Below are 19,254 nucleotides of genomic sequence, written 5' to 3' on the forward strand. Positions count from 1 at the left end.
GTCCCAGGGCACGAAGCATGCGCAGGTCACATCACCCCTCAGGAGGGGCTAGCACAGTGGTTCCCACCCACAGGGTCAGGTACTGCTGCTCTTCTTTCTGACCCCCCTTCTGATGTTAGCCACTCTTCCTCCCCTGGGAGGAAGCCTTCATTTTGGCTTCCTTATGTTCAATAAAATACCATTCTCAACTTCCAGCACACTTCCAGAAACTGCAGATACAAATTCATCCCAAACATGCTGGAAAAAATGCAGTGCAGTTCCTCTGACCAGCTTGGATAAATCACCATTTCTTGTCTGACATGCTATTGCATCCTCTCTCTCATGGGTTCCAAAACCTGTGTCTTTGAAATGGGACCCAGGATGAGAATTCCTTAACTCTGTGGTAGAAACAGATCACCAGAAAGGGAGGAAGGTGAAAGCAGTGCAGTTTCTTTCTACTCGAAGAAAAATTTAGCTCTTAAATTTTTGTTCCCCGAGAGCAGTGGGAATTATCTTGGACCACTTAAAAGATTATTTTGGTGGCTTGATATACAAGAAATGGCTGGCTTCTGCAGCACATGTTTTACCCTTGCTCAGAATAAAGAGTGGGAACCACTGAACTAGAAATATTTTCCAGAAACAGTCAGTCATGCAAAGAAATAATGCATTTACATCCCATCATGCAAGCCAGATACTCTTGTCTCTATCCTTTTCCTAGTATAGGAGTTTCATAAACAAATGGTATTTGTATAAGGAGAAAAAGAGTGAATTAATTCTAAGAGTGAATCAAACAGCCCTCTGCCATGGATTTACCACTTTCACCTAAGAAGGACAAATGATAAGCAGGAATTTATTCCATATTTTTCACAGTTTAGAATCACTAGATGTAATTAGTCTCAGGTAACTGGAAGCAGAAGGAAGTCATATTTACTCCAGCGTTTTTGTATTTTATCAGCTGAACTTATATGGGCGAACTTAGCTTTGGAAAATCAAACTTTCTGAATGAGGTTTTCAGAAGTATTCTGCTTTGAACATTTTCCAATAAAAATTACTACCAAATTAATGTTATGACAGACATGAATTCTGCAGTAGCCTGTTCAACTGATCTCAGACAGTCCATGAGATTTCTTCAGATAACACAAAGAACACTACACACTTCTGAGGTAATTCTAAACTTTAGCCAATCAACTTTCCCTTTTATTGAGTAGCATTCTTTCCTTCAGCCACAATCTTACAACAATGATCTGTCTCAAAATAGTTGACCACAACTTCTTGAAAACTAAAGGCTTCACTTTACACCATGAATCTTAAGGTCTAAATTTGCAAGTTTCTAATGTGTGAGGAGAAAACATCCCTTCTAAGTCAACAAATTTCCACACTCCTTGGTGGTGTACATCCTCACTGGTATTTAGGGGTGAGTATGACTCAAAATCCAGACTCACCTACCATCCAGATTATCTGCCCATAAACATGAGCAAAAGACAAAACTTCAGCTCAATTTTGGTGATCTTCAGAAAAAGAGCCTTTACATACACTAAAGGCATTTGCTCAGCCCCTTCTCGCATCCACACTTTCTAAAAGGATTGGAAATGGATGAAAATAAATGATGTCACATAAATCTATGGGAAGAATAATCCAAATGGAACTCATTGCGAAATCAGGATGGGTATTTTCCACCAATGGATGCAGCCATTGTAGGTAGAAACCATATGGATGCTGACCCACTTTTTGCTTTAACGTGAACATGTCATGTATCAAACAATAGAAAGCATATTGAACTGCAAAATCAAAGTCTCTTGACTATTTTGCATGGGCCAATCATCAAATGAAAAAATGGAGTGCTTTACTTGCTGCTCTCCAAAAGCTGAAGAGCTCCAGCTAGAAATGCTGAGTTGTGTGTTGATGATTTCATGTTTGTGGAATGAAGTTGGAATGAGAACAACCAGCTAAAGTTGAATGACAGCAAGGTGTGGAATAGAGCAAAATACTTTGCAATTCAGTCAAAATATTATTTCTAAAGATATGTCTTTCATATTCCTGAAATGCCACAAACTATTTCTGTCTCTTTGCAGGAAGGTAAAGTTCTTGTCCCACAGTTCAGCAAGATAGTTATGCATGTCACTAACTTTATTCAGATAGTCAAAAGCATCCACTTTTTTTTCCATTTGCTGAAACAGAACCTGCAAATACACATGCAAAGATGTTGTTCCACTGAACTCAAATTCAAAGTAAATTGCATTAATTGTGTTGGTGGGGTTGGGACCACATAAGTCTTTAGTTCTTATAGTATATATTTCTCACAGTAAATTTCAAAATTATTTGCAGACTAGGCTAGTTTCATTTGCATTCTATGGAAACAGAGAAAAACACCTGTTTCTAAGGAGATGATTGGGAGAGCCAGGATAATATTCCATGTTTTCTGAACAGCAGAACAATTAACTACTTGCAAGGTCATGCAACTTTCCTTTTATGCTTAATAACTTTTCAGTCTTACTGTCCCTTACTTTTGATGGTGGTTAGGTGAACTACTGTAGTAAAGACAGAAAGTGCAGGCAGAGAATGGCATGCAAGAAATATGAAAAGAATAAGGCTCAACTGTTACTTGAATGTATATACCTAAGTTTTCTTGTGAGGCTTGATCCAAAGAATGACTCCCTACTAAACATGACATTACTGTAAAGTGAAGAAAAGTTATTAAGATGAGACGTTAATGATTACCCATGAAAAGCTCTATGAAAAAGAATGGGAGCCTTTCATTTGTAGTTAATGCAGTCTGAAGATCAGAGTGGCTTTTTTCTCCTTCCTGCTTTGGGCAGATGTATTAGGATGAAATGCTTACAGTGAAATTTTACACCTTGCAAAGTAGGGTTTTATTTTCATTTTGTTTTCAGCATTGGCAATACAAAAATGCACCACATTTCATGAATTCTTTATGTACTAGGAAGGACAGGTACTGATCATGCCACTTTAAAAAATCAAATCAATTTTCCAAAGGCACAGAAATATTATTTATCTTGCAGAGATAAGAAAACAGGGGAAAATTACTTTTCTGCAATCACATAATAATAGGTCTAGGAATGAACATGCTCTCCTGATGTCTATTTCTAAAGCTGGACAATGAGGATCAGGAACAAGACCCTAGGAGAAAGTTCAACATTCTTCACTAAACCGCACTTAAAATCAGGCTCCAATTTTCATTCCCAAAACACAGACATAAAAAGTTGGCTCAGAATAAAACTATGCTCAGCAAGCAAACACCCATCTTAAATGTAGGTCAGGCTCCCAAATATTTGCTGACTGATTTGCTGCACACCAGCAGAAATGAGCATTACTATCTCTTCCTCATAAATCTCCTTTCTTGAGAGCTGAGCAGATGAAAAGACTTTGCAATACAGGGAGAAAAGCAATTGTTGCCTGAGATTTCATGGGACTGTGAGGTTTAGGCATTGATTAAGGAAGAAAAAGCTAATGGCACCTCTGGCATGAAGTCAGCAAACTCACCATCAGTGAGGCACAGGGAGCACAGCCCCAGTTCCTCCTGGGCTGGGGGACTATACAGGGCCTATAGGGAAGATGCTGTTCTTAAAAGAGCAGCATCAGAGCTACCACTTCCCTTCACTGTTTACAGGACAGAGCTGAGCTCCAGTCCAATGTTCTCTTCATCAAATCTCATATCTTCAGTTTTATCTTAAAGGGAGTGTCAATAAAGCCTTGGATTGATGCCAAAATTTACTTGATTTTCCACTATGAAAAATCCTTCCCTGCAGCTTTGCCTTGGGATCCAACTTCTGAAATGGACCTTTCCACTCATTTTTGACCTCTGGGTTCTTCCCAAGTGGTCTAAGAACAAGGTCCTGTGACTTTGTCATGATGCCAGCTCCTGCTTCTCTCCTGATCTAGGTGAAATCCCAGAAGTATCTGTCACAAACTTAGACTCTAGAACTGTGGAGTTCCTAAACAGTTTTCACACTACTCAGTAGAAACTCTGCCATTTAAAGCACTTCTCACCCTCAAATTTTGACACAGCCAGGCCTCATTTTTAGTTTATTAAAAGCTTCTGTGAAAACTTTGGACCAATTCTTCTCTGCTTTTTGTCAACTACAAAAACAGATCAGACAGTGCAATTAATTACTACAGCAGCATTACTTACTTACTTTCTCATTAAGTAATTAACCAGTGGAAGAACCTGGAGACTGAGCATACTTATGGGCTATTCTCCCCATTAGTATCACATTGTCTTATTGCTCATTTATGTCAATACAGTCAAAGCACAAACTTCAGTTTAGTATGAGTAATAATTTCTATACTAAATCACTGCAGGAAGCAGATTTTTTTTTTTTTTAATTATCTGGCCTGTAAATAAGAGTTTTATGAGACATGGGATGTGGTACTGTCAAAACAACCAGATTTTATAGCTCAGTCCCATTTCTACTGAAGCCAGTGGATGTTCCATCATATGTTTATCTGGAGGGTTTTGAATCCCTTTAATTGAATGTTTCATTCCATAAATACATTTCTGCTAGCAGGAAGGCTCCCATGCAGGTGTACTGATGATTTCGATGAGGGTTATTATTTACATATAATAAAATAAAACCGAGTTATATCTAGCTAGAATGAGGACCCTTGAGATTATAGTTTTAAAGATTTTGAGCTGAGTCATACTTTTTGATTTTTAATTCAGTGTGTCAACAAAAACTGACTTTTACTGGCCTGAAAGCTACAGTAACTCAGGACTGCTGCAGGTGCAGGAGTTTTTCGAGCAGGACTGTGACCAACAGTAAACTGCAGTAGTCATTCTCCTACCTAAATTTAATCTGCTGCTGCATCTCAGCCAGAACATTTTGACTCAAGATATGGAATTACATACTCAAAAGGATTTCAGCTCCTAAGCTCTTCCCTACATATTAAAGACCAAAATTCAGCTGTTACCAACACTGGAGATGGCTAAAATCTCCAGACATCTGCATTGATGCAACTGAGCTTGCTCATGACAGCTAAGCCTGGGGAGGGCCATGGTTGTAAAGTACTTAAGGTCCATGGGGGTTCATGAACTGGGTACCTCCTGCCCAGTCGTCTTTGAGAAGGGAAAGGTGAGCTCATGGTTTTGGAGGCAAGAGGAAGAAGACATCCTTTCCCAATAATTTATCACTAGAGCACTTGCCTTTATTGTAAGAAAACTTAAGATAGTATTTTCTTCTTTGATAAATGAACCTTGAACCCCCAAAATTTCTAGGAGAACAGCAAGTGATAATTTTATTTTTTTTTGGCAACTTCCTTTATTGAAGTCATCATGCATCATGTGCTGCATGAAATACTAAAAAAAAAAAAACCCGAAAACAAACACCCAAAACCAACAAAACAAAAAGACAAATGTAATTTTTCTCCAGGCCAGGGACTGGAACTCAGACCTGACCTGTGGCTTACAGTTTTCAAATATGGCTACAATTCTTGTTCCTTTTCTCTGTGCTGTAAATGGGGATGCAAACTGAAGTAGCTTCAGCATGAGTCTGTGGAGCTATTTATCCTTTAATTGCTATTGGATTTCATTGTGGGTGACCTATTGATAGCAGTTTAACGTTAAGTTTTGACTTACAATTATTGTATGTGCATTTGACTCTTCTTCTCTGAAGAGGGTTATAAATACATCATTTCCATTTGAGACCTTGCAGAGTGACTGACAGTGGCTGCTCTGCTGCAGTCTTCAGTGACTGACCAGTGCTGGGATTGATCATTAATTCATTCTGTTTTCTGGTAAATCACCCAGCATGATGGGGAACTTCCCCATTTTCCTCCATCACAGGTGGCACCAGGTGTCAAACCTAATGTAGCTCTTACAGTACTGCCAAAGAGATTGATTGTCCTGCTCTTCCATCTTAGACACCCATCTCTGTGTTTATTGCCAGCAAATCTTTGCACATGGTGAACTGTCACTGACTCACACCACGACATTGCTCTGTGCAAGACTGTGGAGCAACAACCGCAACCAGAGTCTTAAATTCCCCCAGAACAGCCTGGATGCTAAATCCTGCCTCTGCAGCATGGTTCAGGAGAAATCTAGACATGATTAGTCATAACAAACAATAAAGCTGTTTACAGACAACCAGCAAGCAACACTGCCTTTGTACAATTAGCATTTTAGCTGTGTTGTTAAACTAGGAAGAAAAGCAAGCAGTTAGGAAATGAATTTGTTAATAATTTTTAATGATTACTTGTGGTGTTAGTAGCATGATTTAGTTAACAGCTCATGAATCCACAAAGAACAATTTAACTTACATCATCCAACAGCTGTATTAAAGCATATATATATATATATAATGACAGCTACATACCTGGCAGTACCATCCAATTGCTCTTTCCTTTTATAGAAGAGAGGATGCATTACAAGAAAGCAAGGAGATAAGAATCACATCATAAATTCAGAATACTTTTAAAATATAAATTGATAATCTACTGCCAATATCTTATGCCTCTTTTGTTCCGTGACCATAACTGACAAAAAAAGCAAAATAAAAGCTACATTTTCAACTAGCTACAAAGAAAAAAAAAAAAAAAAAAGGTAATTTAAATTCCTGAAACCAATCTCTGCTGCTTAGATTAGCAATCCAGTCTTTGGTGAGAAGTGATCTCCCCAGATCTTATTTGCAAAACACTTATTAAATTTCAGGTTGCATTTGAATCACAGAAGAACCTACACACAATGAGCAAGCTTGAAGTCAGAGTAATGAGTCCAGGCTCCTTATGAATCTGAGAGTTATTCTCTGAAAAACCCTGCAGTCAAGAAATCCCAAGGAAATAACTCGGGAATAGACATAGTTAGAAGAGATAAAGAAAAAGGAAGAAATGTACTGAGCCTTAATTAAACACTTTTGGTGTTAGGGTTTTTTTTTAGAGCTTTTCTTTATGAAGCACTTGAAATTGATTTTAAAAATGTACTGTGACTAAAACAAAAAAGGGTGAGGGTTTGTAATTTACTCTCTGTGAAACAAGAGTCTGAAACATCTCAAGTCAGTGTTGAGTGACAGCTTCAGTATCAGTCCAGTGAGCACAACTACACATGGAGACCTCTGAGTTGAGCACTAGGTTAAGGGCACTTTTTTTTTCAGAATAAGGCACAACGACAGGCCAGGAGGAAAGTTTAAAGCACTAACTTGCTTTAATGTCCATTATCAGCAGCTGATAACCTGTAGCTAAAAGTCTTGGGTTTTCATAGGGCTATATAGGTTAAAAAAAAAAAAAAAGTTAAGATCCAAATGTGAGAAAGATGCCTGTTTGACAGGCAAAGAGAGTGAGGATCAATCTAACAGTCATAAACATAAGCATCTATTTTATCTGAATGTCTTTATGTATGGAATCCTTTAATGAACTCAGAAGTGATGACTGAAATTAAACCACTACATCAGAAATTATTCCTCTTCTTCAGAAGAGTTTTCTGGAAACCATCTGTTATCTAAAAGCCTCATTGATGTATATAAAAAGTCTGTGTTCCCTGTTCTAGATGATACTTCACAGAAAACGATGATGGAGAGGTGGACAATGCACTTACCTGAAAAATGGAAATGATACAATTGATTCATAAAACCTCCAAGTAGCAACTAAATCAATCCTGTTGGGGTTAGTAGCATAATATCTCCAGGCAGCCTAAATGACAAGGGAGAGGAAATAATTAGGGTTAGGTGAAGTTATTTCCCAGCTGACTGCAGCCAGGCTCTTTCAAAGAACATAACAATACACCTGAGTGACTATCTGGAAATTAATTACTAATCAGCCGTACCAAATGAATGTCACTATATGGAAAAGCTATTGACACTGAATTTAGTTTGGGAGGGCTCTTAAAGGAGACAGGATGTGGAGAGAACCACTAACAGAACATGACATTACATTAGACTAAACTGGTTTTATTGTCCGGTCTGATACATCTAAAAGAGCTTTAAGCACTGCTGGATTTGTCCAGTAATTCTGGAAGTACTTAAGATAGTTTGCCTCCTAATGTATCATCAAATAAATTTTGCTGAGCGATTTTCTATTTCAGCAATTAGTTCAAATTAAAATTCTCCAAAAAAGTTCTCCAACCTAAAACACACTAGCTAAATAGGCCACCTGATCAGTGGAGATGCTTTAATTAAAAATTAAATTCCATTAAATTCCATTCACAACTCATGCCTGCAGCCCCTTCTGTTTGCTAAAGTGTGTTTTTAATGAGAACAGCCATGAATTTTAATGCCATTCAGCCTGTTTCTCTGAGGACTGGTTTGATCCTGAGCATCAATGCTTCCAGTTGTTATCACAGGAACTTTCTCTGTCTCTCTGTGAAAATGCTGTCATTTACTTAACTGCTATCAGGATGTGCTCCATACCTAGTAAAAATAAATAATTTCAAATTTGTCAGCACACAGACTAATGATTTTAAGCTTAATATCCCGAGTTCATAGCAAAGGCCATAACTGATGTCCAAGTGAGGTCAGGGCTCTCTTCCCATTGAATGTTTGGATCGTCCAGTGACATAACAGAGGACAGAAGACATGACATAACAGGGTGTGTTTTAGTTTTTAAAAACCACATATCCTATTTATGTTACTTGCCTTGATTGAAATTGTCAGTCTATTGTGTTAATTCTTTGGCTGTTTTCACATCATAACAACATAATTGTTTGCACAGAAAAGCATTTTCTCAGGGGAACTGAAAAAAACCTGTATTTTGTAAAAATGTGTTTTCAACAGCTTGTTTTCTGTGATTTTGTGGCAATGATGCAGAAGCCAGTTGGTTTACAGAAGCTAGCAGATGAGATCCTTTTCTTTCAAAGACACCATTCTTCTAAAAAATAATCTGGGAGTTGAAAAATTCCTCAAAACTGCAAGGGCCTCTGGTTTATCTAGCTCAGTGTGAAAAACTGACAAACACAAATTCTCACCTCCTGCAATGGGAAGTGAGAATTTGGGCAGGGGAGGAGTGGTGGCCCTTGTTAGCATGATGCAGCAGTCTTCATGCACAACACTTTTTCAAGGAAGAGGAAAGCGGCTGCAAACCTGAATGAGCTCAGCTGCTGGCTTTCTTCTTTTCTCAAAATGTTTTTGACGATGCTGCTCCTGGACCTTCAGTGCTAGCCCTGACCCCAAAATGCCCTGAAAGCATAGAGTGATGGAAGATTTTAGACATTTCCTACTCAGAAAAAAAGAGGTTAATGATAAGAGGATGCAGATCTATGGGTATAGAAGGAGATGGCTACATGGAATCCTTGTGCAGTTCCCATCCTTTCCTGCTGCTCCACTCCTGGGACAGGAGGTTGTTATGATCCTTTCAAGGACCACAAGCTACACCAAATCATTTAAAGGCACTCAACAGGCTTCTTGAATGTCTACTGCCTTTCCAAACTGGAGGTGTCCAGGTGCTGTGTTACTTTGCATTTCCACTGGAACTCTGCTCGCATGATACAAGGGCTGTGCTAAACCATACTTTGGATCTAGGAGTGCAGGACTTGTCATCCTCTGTGATTTTTTTTTTTCCAAGTCTGGATCTAGAGGAAAAATATCCTAAAATCTGGGCTTGGGACAGTTTCTGTTGCTATTTAACCCAGCTCAGTGAGATTTTGTCTCATTCTTATCTGAGACATTGCAGATGAAGGAAATAAAGGGCTGGGTAAGATGGGTCAAATTCTAATTATTACAATAGTGGACCTCAAGTCCTTTGAGAATATGTCTTGTATGGGCTATGTTAATACCAGTAAATTACCACGTGCCAGTGTACAGTCTCATGAACTGCCTTGTGGTTTTCCAGATTGTTCACTTGCTGGATTAATTTTGTCTTGTGCCAACTAGCACTGTGATTTGAGGAGTACTGGAGTGGTATATTATTCCCAATAGGCTATGTGCAAAGAAGAAACAAGTTCCATTTACTGATACAGACCCTTTCAAGTCTCTGGACTACTTCTTTAAAAAGGATTTGGTTCCATTGGTGATTTTATTAACTTTACCTGCTTTTTGCAAGTGCACAGTGCTGTGTCTAACAGAGCAGGGGAAGGTACTTACTGCAGGAAGAGCAAAGAAAGACACTCCAATGAGAGAGAAGGTGGCTGCAATCAGCCGCCCCTCCCATGTTTTGGGGGTCTTGTCACCGTATCCGATCGTAGCGAGGGTGATCTGTGGGCAGAAGGACAGGGCTTGATGTAAGAAAAACAAAGCCAACAGGTCTGGGTAAAGGTCACCATGAGAGCTGCATAACTCTCCCTATGAGTGCTCAGGCACAGCTTTGTGAAATAGGATCTTGAGGAGAGGCCAACTAATTTCTGGTGGCATCACAGTCCCAAGGCACTGCATGGAGAATGGCTTTAGTCTCAAAGCAGCTGCCTCTTTCAGATGTGTTTGCTGCAAGTGAATTCCACATGAGCCTCCTGCCCACCATCAGTGCACAGTTAGGAATAAGATTTGCCAGTTAACAGCTTGCAGACCCTTAACAACCCACTGAGAACTAGCTCTACCTGAAAAAAAAAAAAAAGGTCCTTTTAAAACAAAGATGTGAGATGAGTTTGTGAAAACTTTCTTCTTTCTGGCAAAATTGTTACTTTCCAACTGTGCATGTTTTCTCACCACTGAGTCTATATCTAAATGTCCTGGATATAAAAGGACATGGAAACATTCAGGTGTTCAGTGCAACACTTGGTATCTTTTGACTAATAATGGGCAGAGGGGAGCAGCTTATCTTTATGAGTGAACTACATTAAATAAAAAATACGCTGCTGAATTTAAGTTACAGCATGACATAGACTGCCTTGTGTATCAGTAACAAAGCAACTTGACTTCTGGAATGGCAGGAATACTCTGTGACTGAATGAGTAGTGATGCAAACCAATACTCCTCTCTTCATCAGAAGAGACAAGAACAGGTGTATCAAAGGCCCCTCTTGTTCAGCATCCTACCACCAGTAACATTCCCTGATCTCTGGGGAACGCATGTAAGACACAAGAATTTTTAAGTTAACCTTTCCAGAAATATTTTTTTACTTCCTCCAAATGAACCTATAGACCTATCTTCAGACCCTGGCTCCATAAGAACCAAAACATCATGAGTGTACCTCAGCTGCCCAAACGTTTTTTCCCTTTGATGGCCCAGCAAAACCACCCATTGGCCAGCTCTGGTTCTGCCATTTTCTGTAAGATGCAGCTCTCATAGGCAGGACAGGGCTGGGATGAGAGCTCAGTCTCCCAAGGTGCAGTTACATCTAAAGAGATGCTCCTCTAAAGGAGAAATTCTCCAGACACCAGGAACACAGTTTGATTTTTGAAGGAGGTTTAACCACCTAAGGGCTTTTGTCTGAAAATCAACAAGGTTGTAGGTTCTGTTAATTGAGTCTGTTAACTGGAACACCCCTACTTTGGTAATGTTACTGGGTAATGTGCCTTTCCTGCAAATATAGCAGCACTTGCACTGTAATCCCTAAAACTTTATCCCTCTTTGATATTAAGCTTTTAAGAAAGGTATAAGTTATTTTTAGAGTCACTTACCAGCCCCCACCACAGTGCATCTGCATAGGTTTCAAACTCCTCTTTCATCTCCACCCCATTAGCATCTTTTTCAGGAACATCTTTTTCAACCAGATAAACAAGAAATGAGGATAAGATGAGTGTCAGAAACCCGATGTACCAAGCAGTAATGAGTTCCTGCAAAAGAAACAGATGAATATGGAGGGGCCGAAAAGAGCCTCAATATTCACAGTAGCAGAGTAAACATCAGGAGGAGAGAGAAGCACAGAGGGTACTGCTGGCTTTGGTCACATCTATGACCAGCCCTGCTCAGTAGCTAGTGGGAAATAATGCAGAGGTTTTCAAGAACTGGCCCTTACACAGAACCTTCCTTAGGAGAAGCCTGAAGGAATCTGCAGTTGTAGTTCTGCATAAAGCTGGATCAAGGGCTTAGCTGCACCCACAGCTCAGGGGGCTGCAGGGCTCTGACCCTGACTTTGACTCTTTCCTCTCCTTCTGCCTCTGGCCTTGGTCAGTCTTGGCAAGCAAATCAACAGCTCTGACCTCTCCCTACTTCCAGAGAGCCAAGGCTGCAGGATGCACTTCCATCTCTTCAGCCGTATCAAAGCACATACCATAATGAATGATGTTTTCGAAATGAATTCATGCAATAAGGACAGACCTTTAAAATATTCTGTGTGCAAACAAACCCTGAACTTTGCTGTTTTAGAGAGAATGACTAACGTGGAGTGTGTCTAATCCTGCTGAGGTGGCGCATGCAGCCAGTCAAGTTAAAATCCCAGCAGTGTCTGAAACAAGGCAGAAACTTGTTTTTTTTAAAGTCTTCAAAAGTGGGTAAAAAAAATCAATATTCAAATTCATTCTATGTGGACTTTATTTGGACAAAAAAAAAGGCAAAAAGTGTTGTAGCTGAGAATTTTGTGATTGAATCCTGAGACAAGTGAACAACTTCTGTAGCTAAGTTTTGGTGTGCAGTCATGGAAGAAAACTTTTAGCAAAATTGTTTTGTCCTTGTCTCCAGTAAAGAAAAGTTCTCCTTCAACAAGCCAAGGTCTAAAAGTTCATCGTGTGGAACCAAACAAGTAATATTTAAATTAAATCCCACACAATGAAGCCTTCAGCAATTTCTAAGCAATGTTTTTGGTATATAGACTTCTTCCATGATCTGTTTCCTGAGAAACATTTTTGACATAAGTGTTTATCTGCCACCTGTCTTGCAACAAGTTTATATGAGAAAGAAGCAGAAGTTGGTAAGAAATGAAGCATGGTGGGTATCCCCATCAGCCCCTACACAGAAGCAAAGTTTATATATGCTATGCCAGCTGGCATTTTAACTTTCAAAACCCCCTAAAATGTCAGTAATGTCATTCATGAGTAAGAAAAAGCAGTATGCATTGGAGTATATGTAATTTTTCTACATCCTGTGCAGATGAGAAATATCATCTAGAGGAATTTTAAGCAGGTAATTTTTAACTTGTAATAACACTTTGTGAAAATGCAAGAACACCTGTCCGGTGCAAGACAGGGTGTGTCTGACTACAGCAAAATGTTATAACAAGCAAAGATGACTTTTAGAAATTTTTGCCTGGGCTCCCACTGTATCCATCTCTGTATTGTCTGACCTAAGCTTCCAAAGAGAAATTTCACTAGTAGTTCCCTTGTAAATCACATTTCTGTGCACATTTCTCAGGCTAATCATCCTCTTTTCATCCCTTCAGAGTCTTGCTCCATCTGTTGATCAGACAAGTCTGAGCAGCCATTGCAAACATGTTGCAACTTCACTGGCGTTTTTGTCAAGGTTTTCAGCATCCTTCACTATAAAACGGATATCCCTGCTTTTATTCAGAGTAAAGGCAAAATTCCTGTTGTAACTATGGGAATACACATGCTCTCACTTCCCAGCACCACTACTGAGCACAGAAAGGTAAAACAAGGGGCAGAAACAATTCCAAGAACAAAAATGGGATTAAAACCTAAAGAACAAACTGCATTTTGTACTGGTAAACATAACCTCAAGTCACTGCTGTACCCGTGCATCCTCTCTTTTTCCTTTTAACCTTTCTCCCCAAGCCCCAGCTGAGCCCTGCAAGGTCCTCACTTACTTTGCTATGTGCACAAATAGCTGATCCCAGAAGTTTCCAGGTGCCGCCCCTCCTGTCCATGCGGAGCATCCGTAGGATCTGCAGGAAGCGGAGGCTTCTGAGAGACGTCGCCAGAACATTGCCCTGGTTCCCAACAGCAACCACTGGCACTGAGGCAATCAGCACAAAGATATCTGCAAGGCAAAAAGAACAAAGCCTGCCAACAAAAGTAGCCCCATCACCTGCTTCTTAATCCCATCTGGTTGTGCTGCAAATTTCCCTAGGCGAGTTTCGACGCTGCCTGAAAATGCCTTCTCTTGCCAATTAATCAGATATCTGCACCTGCCCCACAGTCAGTAACAGGCACAGAACCTCCTGGAAAGCCTTGGCATCTATTTACAGATCAATGCACTGGACTTGAGATACTGAGCTCGCTTAGGGAAGCATGGAAGCAGTGTCTAATGCTGACAGAAAATCAGCCTTAATTTCATCTGTGCCATTGGAACACCATAGTGAACAGGTCAGCAGATGAGAAATTCAGGTCTGATGGGTACACTTACCATTTTATTCTTTTGGCTGAGTTTTCCCACTAAAATCTTGAAGTTGGTACTACTGTTTTTTGTAAGTGCTCACAGGACAAATCTGCTGATAACTGAAGAGGTTTGAAATGTGAATAAATTCTTTTTGTTTTCTTTCTTTTTCTTGTTTCCCCTGCTTTTTGATCTTATATGCATATACAATAAGAAAGTGGTAGCTAACAGCTTAACAGCTTCAAACATTCTCTGGGTACTCAGTCATTAAACTGTCTTTATATTCTTTTCAGCCAAAAAAAAAAAAAATCAGATTTATTCACTTCCAATCATTCTCAAAACAGACTTGTACCAGTGACCAATGAGGATCTTAATAAATCCAGGATATCTTCTGTTTTTTACCCAGATATCAATGAAGATTCATACTCAGAAGTGAGAAGACACTTCTGAGAAGGAATGAGACAGTATGAATCCCACTTGCTCACACTCTGCTGCCTTCACAAACCTACTAGAAGTATAAGAAGTATCTGTACAACAGTAGCATCCAAAGGAGCACTACTAAATTGAGGATAGCACAGATGCACAAAGAAAACTCATCACAATTTTGTCTACCATTTAGATCCATGAGTTAACAAAAGGAGGTAGAGGAAAGAGAGGCTTGTATTCCAGCAGCACCATGGCTCCCAGAGTGTTATGTGCTGCACAGATAAAAAAAAGAAACTAGAACTTGGCCTGAAGAGAATCTAAACAAGTGAAGGTATCCTAAAATCAGTGAATGAATGGGGATGACAGGTGCTCAAGGCAGAGTGAGCTCCTAAATGTTGGCTGGTTGGTTTGTGGATATAATGAATAGTTGCAGGAGGGTATTCAAACATGAATAATGAGTAATTTCATGGGTAATTATAGGCAGTGCCTTCCAAGCCTGAAAGACAACATGGATGAAATCACTAAGATACTTGTTTGCAAATACAGATCAACAATTCAATTGTAAAACAAAACATAATATTAAAGGAAGCTGTGGAAGACAGTACAGAACTGGGTTCACAAGTGGTTTGAAACTGAAGGCAGAGAGAGTCTTCCTGAGGATGAGCTTAAGAAAAGTGCAGTGTGGCTCAGGACAAAGAAAATGTATTTGAAGAGTAGAAGGATTCTTTTTTTTTTCTCACTGGTTATGTAGTTATTGCTAGCTACTTCAAATAATTACTCCAGGCATGACACAGGTCCTGGCATAAAGGGCAGATCTGATTTCAGTGCTCTTTCCACTGCCAATCACCAGTTCTTTGACATCCCCCAAACTGGATTAAAAGGAAAAAGGACATTAATGAGGAAAACAGTAGTAGAGAGCATGTGCCTACCCAGCATGCACAAAGGCTTCCTGGCAAATTTGAGTCTCCCCCTCCATCCTTTGTAGCGACAGCAACAGCCAGCAGCCCAGATTCTTAAGGCAAACTCTGCTCCAAAGATGAAAATGGCAAAAGTTTCCTGTATCAAGACACAAACTACACTGTTAGTCTCACAACAAGTTTTGCAGTAATTCTGGACACAAGGATACAGCTGAAGGAAACAGATGAGGTGTAAGTGTTAGGATATGTGTAAGAGAGAGGAAAAGAGTGGAGGAGGATCGAGATTGATGACAGAGACAAGGCAAAGTGGGACATAGTTTTCCAGCTTTCGAACCACTGTGCAGGAAGGGTTTGCCCCTGCCGTTGGGTAAATGTGAAGTGCTTACCCTGCCTTAATGGAAGGACAATTACTTCACAGAAAGACCTCTTTCTCCACAAAAAATTAGCAGATGTGAGGGGTGACTGCAAAGTCCCCAGGGCACTCTGTACCCACCCCCAGGGTCACCCACCAGCAGCTCATTCATGCAGCCATATCTGTTGAGACAGGGGCAGGATACAGGATACTCACATGGTCATAAGTTTAAAGCAATGATAAAGACAGAGATAAGACAAATTTAAGGCATATATTGTTCCCTTAAATTTCTGCTGGACGGAAGAATGGGATTTTGCCCCTTGCTCCAGACCCTTTCTAAGCATGGGAGGGAATGGGGAGCAAAGAGCTTCTCTGAGGTGCTCAGCAGAGATAGGCCAAGGGCAGCCTGGGACATGTGGTTACTTTTCCTCTCTGTGAATTGTTGGCAAGAGGGAAAAGGGGACTTTTCCCCATGCTCATTACCCACAGCTTCTAAAAACTGCTGAGAGCCCCATAAAAACAAGCACAGGAGAAGGAAAGATAACCTCGGGCTTTTTCAAATGTGAAAGATGGGCCTAAGCAGGGTAACAGAGACCAAAAGCGGGTTTCACATTCCCTGAGGGATGAAGGTGTTTTCATACAGGCACTTTTTGAGGAAGAACATGCAAAGGGAATTCACCTTTTATTCCTTTTGGCATTTAACTCTTGCTCAGGTCTATATGTCTCTGGAGGTACAAGGGGAAATGGAAATTGAGAACCTGGAACTAATTTTGCTGTGCAGTTTCCCTGGGGATACTTTAAACAAGGTCAAGTTAAGCGAGACATCGTGTCCTGTATTTTATCAAAGCCATGGGAGCAAAGAAGTTCATTTTTAGGGTCATTTTCATAAAATGTTGAATATGCCATTTTATATTTAGTAAGGGACTTTTTTCTATTTTTTAATTCTTCTACTAAATGGGAGGCCCTACTGAAATAAAGTCTTGAGCATGAACTTCAACATTTATAGAACAAGCAATCTGGAATGTATTTGCTGTGAATACATTTGCTCTCAAAGGCACTGCCTGCAGCAATTTCAGTTATGCTGCTGTTGGACACAAGCATGAGTCCAACTGTGATGACCTCCCTTGAAAGAAATACTAGGATTAGTAGAATACTACAGAATGAATCAAAACTGCTGACAGATTACCCCAAAAAAGTTTTCAACTATGCTTAGGTCTGACATGGTCAATAGGAAATTTACTGATAATCTGATGGAAGGGCTGTTAGACAGATGCTGAAAAGCCATTGTTTAAAAGCCTCAGGCCAGAGTCTTTCCTCTTATTATCTTTTTGCTCAGGAGCCTCACTTACTTTTTACTCACTTGATGTTGACAATGGACTGAGAACTCTCCAATATGTAAGTGTACAGTAACTGCTCCAGGACCAAGAGCAGAAACCTCACTGCATGCAGAGCTGGGAGTAAGTTTCCATTCCTGCTGATGGAGCTGATTTAAATTCCATCCCTGCTGATGGAGCTGATTTATATTCCATCCCTGCTGATGGGGCTGATTTCAGTTCCAGGGCCTTACCAGGCCAATGCAGCGGCCACAGTTCACTTACCAGCAAGAGGAGCCAGTCTCCAGAAACTGTTTCATACTCCTTGAAAGTTGTCAGGACAGCTAAGATCAAACACCCCAAGACAATCAGAAACCTGGAATGAAATAAAAGAAAAAAAAAAAGAGCAGGATTTTAATCCTCTCTGTATTTGCACTGGAGATACTGCATATAAAATCATGGGTAGAGACCTCCATGGGATGGCTGCTCCCTGTTGGTGAGAATGAGAAGGGTTTTAATGAAGATCAGAAGTTTTCAGCCAGGTTGGAGCAAGGGGAACTGGCAGTCACGGCAAGATCCAGGATCAGAATATTCCTGGGACACACATGCTTTAATCAACTCATAATCCTCAAGAACAAAAGGGGTGATAGTGCATTTTCAGAAGGGATTGTATGATATGGCAGAGGATAGCATTGCTCTTTTCCAAGCTGTGTGCTGCCCAGAATGCCACTGCAGTTCCAATGCAATGGAACTCCCTGGCACATCCTGAGGCCTGGGAAACAGTGAACGCTTCACTACAAGGCAGCACTGGGACAAGCCCTCCCTTGAAAACTGCATTGCACTTCTTTTTTTTCTTCTCTTTTTTGCACTCATTTCTATGCAGATGAAAAGATGAAAAGGTTTGAAAGAGTAACAAGAGAGGGTAAATTTCTGCTCTCCAGTAAACAAAGTGTGTGATAAATCACTGCCCTTGTGTTATTTCCTGTCTCTGAGGCTCCAGAACACAGAGATTGGACTAAAAATTTAACTCCCACGGCTGGCAAATCCAATTCAGTCTAATTGATCTGCTTTGCAAAACTATTCCCAGGTTCAAGCTATTCAAAATCTTTTATAGAAGTGATTACTGTGAAGCAAAGAGGGGCAATCTCATATTCTGGTACTTCATGTACCCAGAACATGGGTATTTTTCTATGTTTCCAAAACTTGATCCACAGGAACAGAGGGGCAGATGGCCATGGAAATATTTTGAGTTTAATGAATAAATTAGAAAGAAGTCTTTGTAAAAGCTATGGATCCCCTGCTTTTATAGTTAGGGTACATCAAAGAAATGATAGGCATTAGGTACTGAAATCTTCCAGGGAAAAAAGCTTGTGAAGAATCAAGCTGTGTTCATGTGCACTACCTGTTTTGAATTTTAATCTAGTTCCTGTAGTGTGATTTCATCTCTTGCTGAGTTAAACTCCACTTTGGGTGAAATGAGCAGAGGAGGCAGTGACAAGGGACTCAGCTCAGCAACATGTGTCTTCTACCCTGCCTTGGGTTTTTATTTCCTTCATGTCTGAGAAAACCTAGGGCTAAAGAATGGTATTCTGAGAACGTGCAAATTATTTGCAGCTGAAGTGAAAGGACAGAGGTGAGCTCCAGATAGCTCCTGCTGCTTTAGAGGGGAATTTCCTCCAAGCAGATTCCACTAGCACCCTACATACAAGGAAAAGATAGCAGTGAAACACTTCATAGCATACCCTGAAGGACTACTTTGCTGTGGCTTTTCTGAAAGTCACTGTTCTTCTGCCAGGAAAATTTCAGATCAGCCATTTTGAGCAAGGTTAGAACAGAAGTAAATGTGTTTGCTCATGCTAAATGATTTTGGATTTCTTTGGCAAGTTTCACCTTTTCCCACTCCCCAGCCCTGCTCTAGAGCATAGGTTATGTAGTTGGTAGGAAGTACACCAAAACGAGTCTTTTTCCATCTACATATATGTAGGACCACAGTCCTGTTCAAGACATTTGGCAGTTCACTTAGCACTTTGGTGGTGTTCTTGCCATGCTCTTGAGCTTTGCCTCACCATATCTTGTTCTCCCCACCTTACAGTGATAAAGCCAGTGGCTCCCTGGCTTCCCAAGACCCATGTTCCAGCTGTCCTAAACCTCCAAGAGCAAACTGGTGAAAACTAAACAAAGAC

General features: G+C 40.2%; 1 protein-coding gene across 1 annotated transcript in view; it reads right to left on the reverse strand.

The window, feature by feature from the left end:
- Positions 1-19,254, reverse strand: part of KCNQ3 (potassium voltage-gated channel subfamily Q member 3) — a 188,339-nt gene that overhangs the window by 14,777 nt on the left and 154,308 nt on the right. The window contains exons 2-9 of the mRNA XM_066336238.1: positions 17,357-17,447; positions 15,419-15,545; positions 13,555-13,727; positions 11,474-11,629; positions 10,002-10,112; positions 9,003-9,098; positions 7,523-7,617; positions 6,309-6,335 (exon numbers count right to left, since the gene is read on the reverse strand). Of these exons, the coding sequence (XP_066192335.1) occupies positions 6,309-6,335; positions 7,523-7,617; positions 9,003-9,098; positions 10,002-10,112; positions 11,474-11,629; positions 13,555-13,727; positions 15,419-15,545; positions 17,357-17,447 (876 nt within the window). The remainder of the gene's footprint in view (positions 1-6,308; positions 6,336-7,522; positions 7,618-9,002; positions 9,099-10,001; positions 10,113-11,473; positions 11,630-13,554; positions 13,728-15,418; positions 15,546-17,356; positions 17,448-19,254) is intronic.

The sequence above is a fragment of the Sylvia atricapilla genome, chromosome 1 (genome assembly GCF_009819655.1).
Source record: "Sylvia atricapilla isolate bSylAtr1 chromosome 1, bSylAtr1.pri, whole genome shotgun sequence".
NCBI classification, from domain to species: Eukaryota; Metazoa; Chordata; class Aves; order Passeriformes; family Sylviidae; genus Sylvia; species Sylvia atricapilla.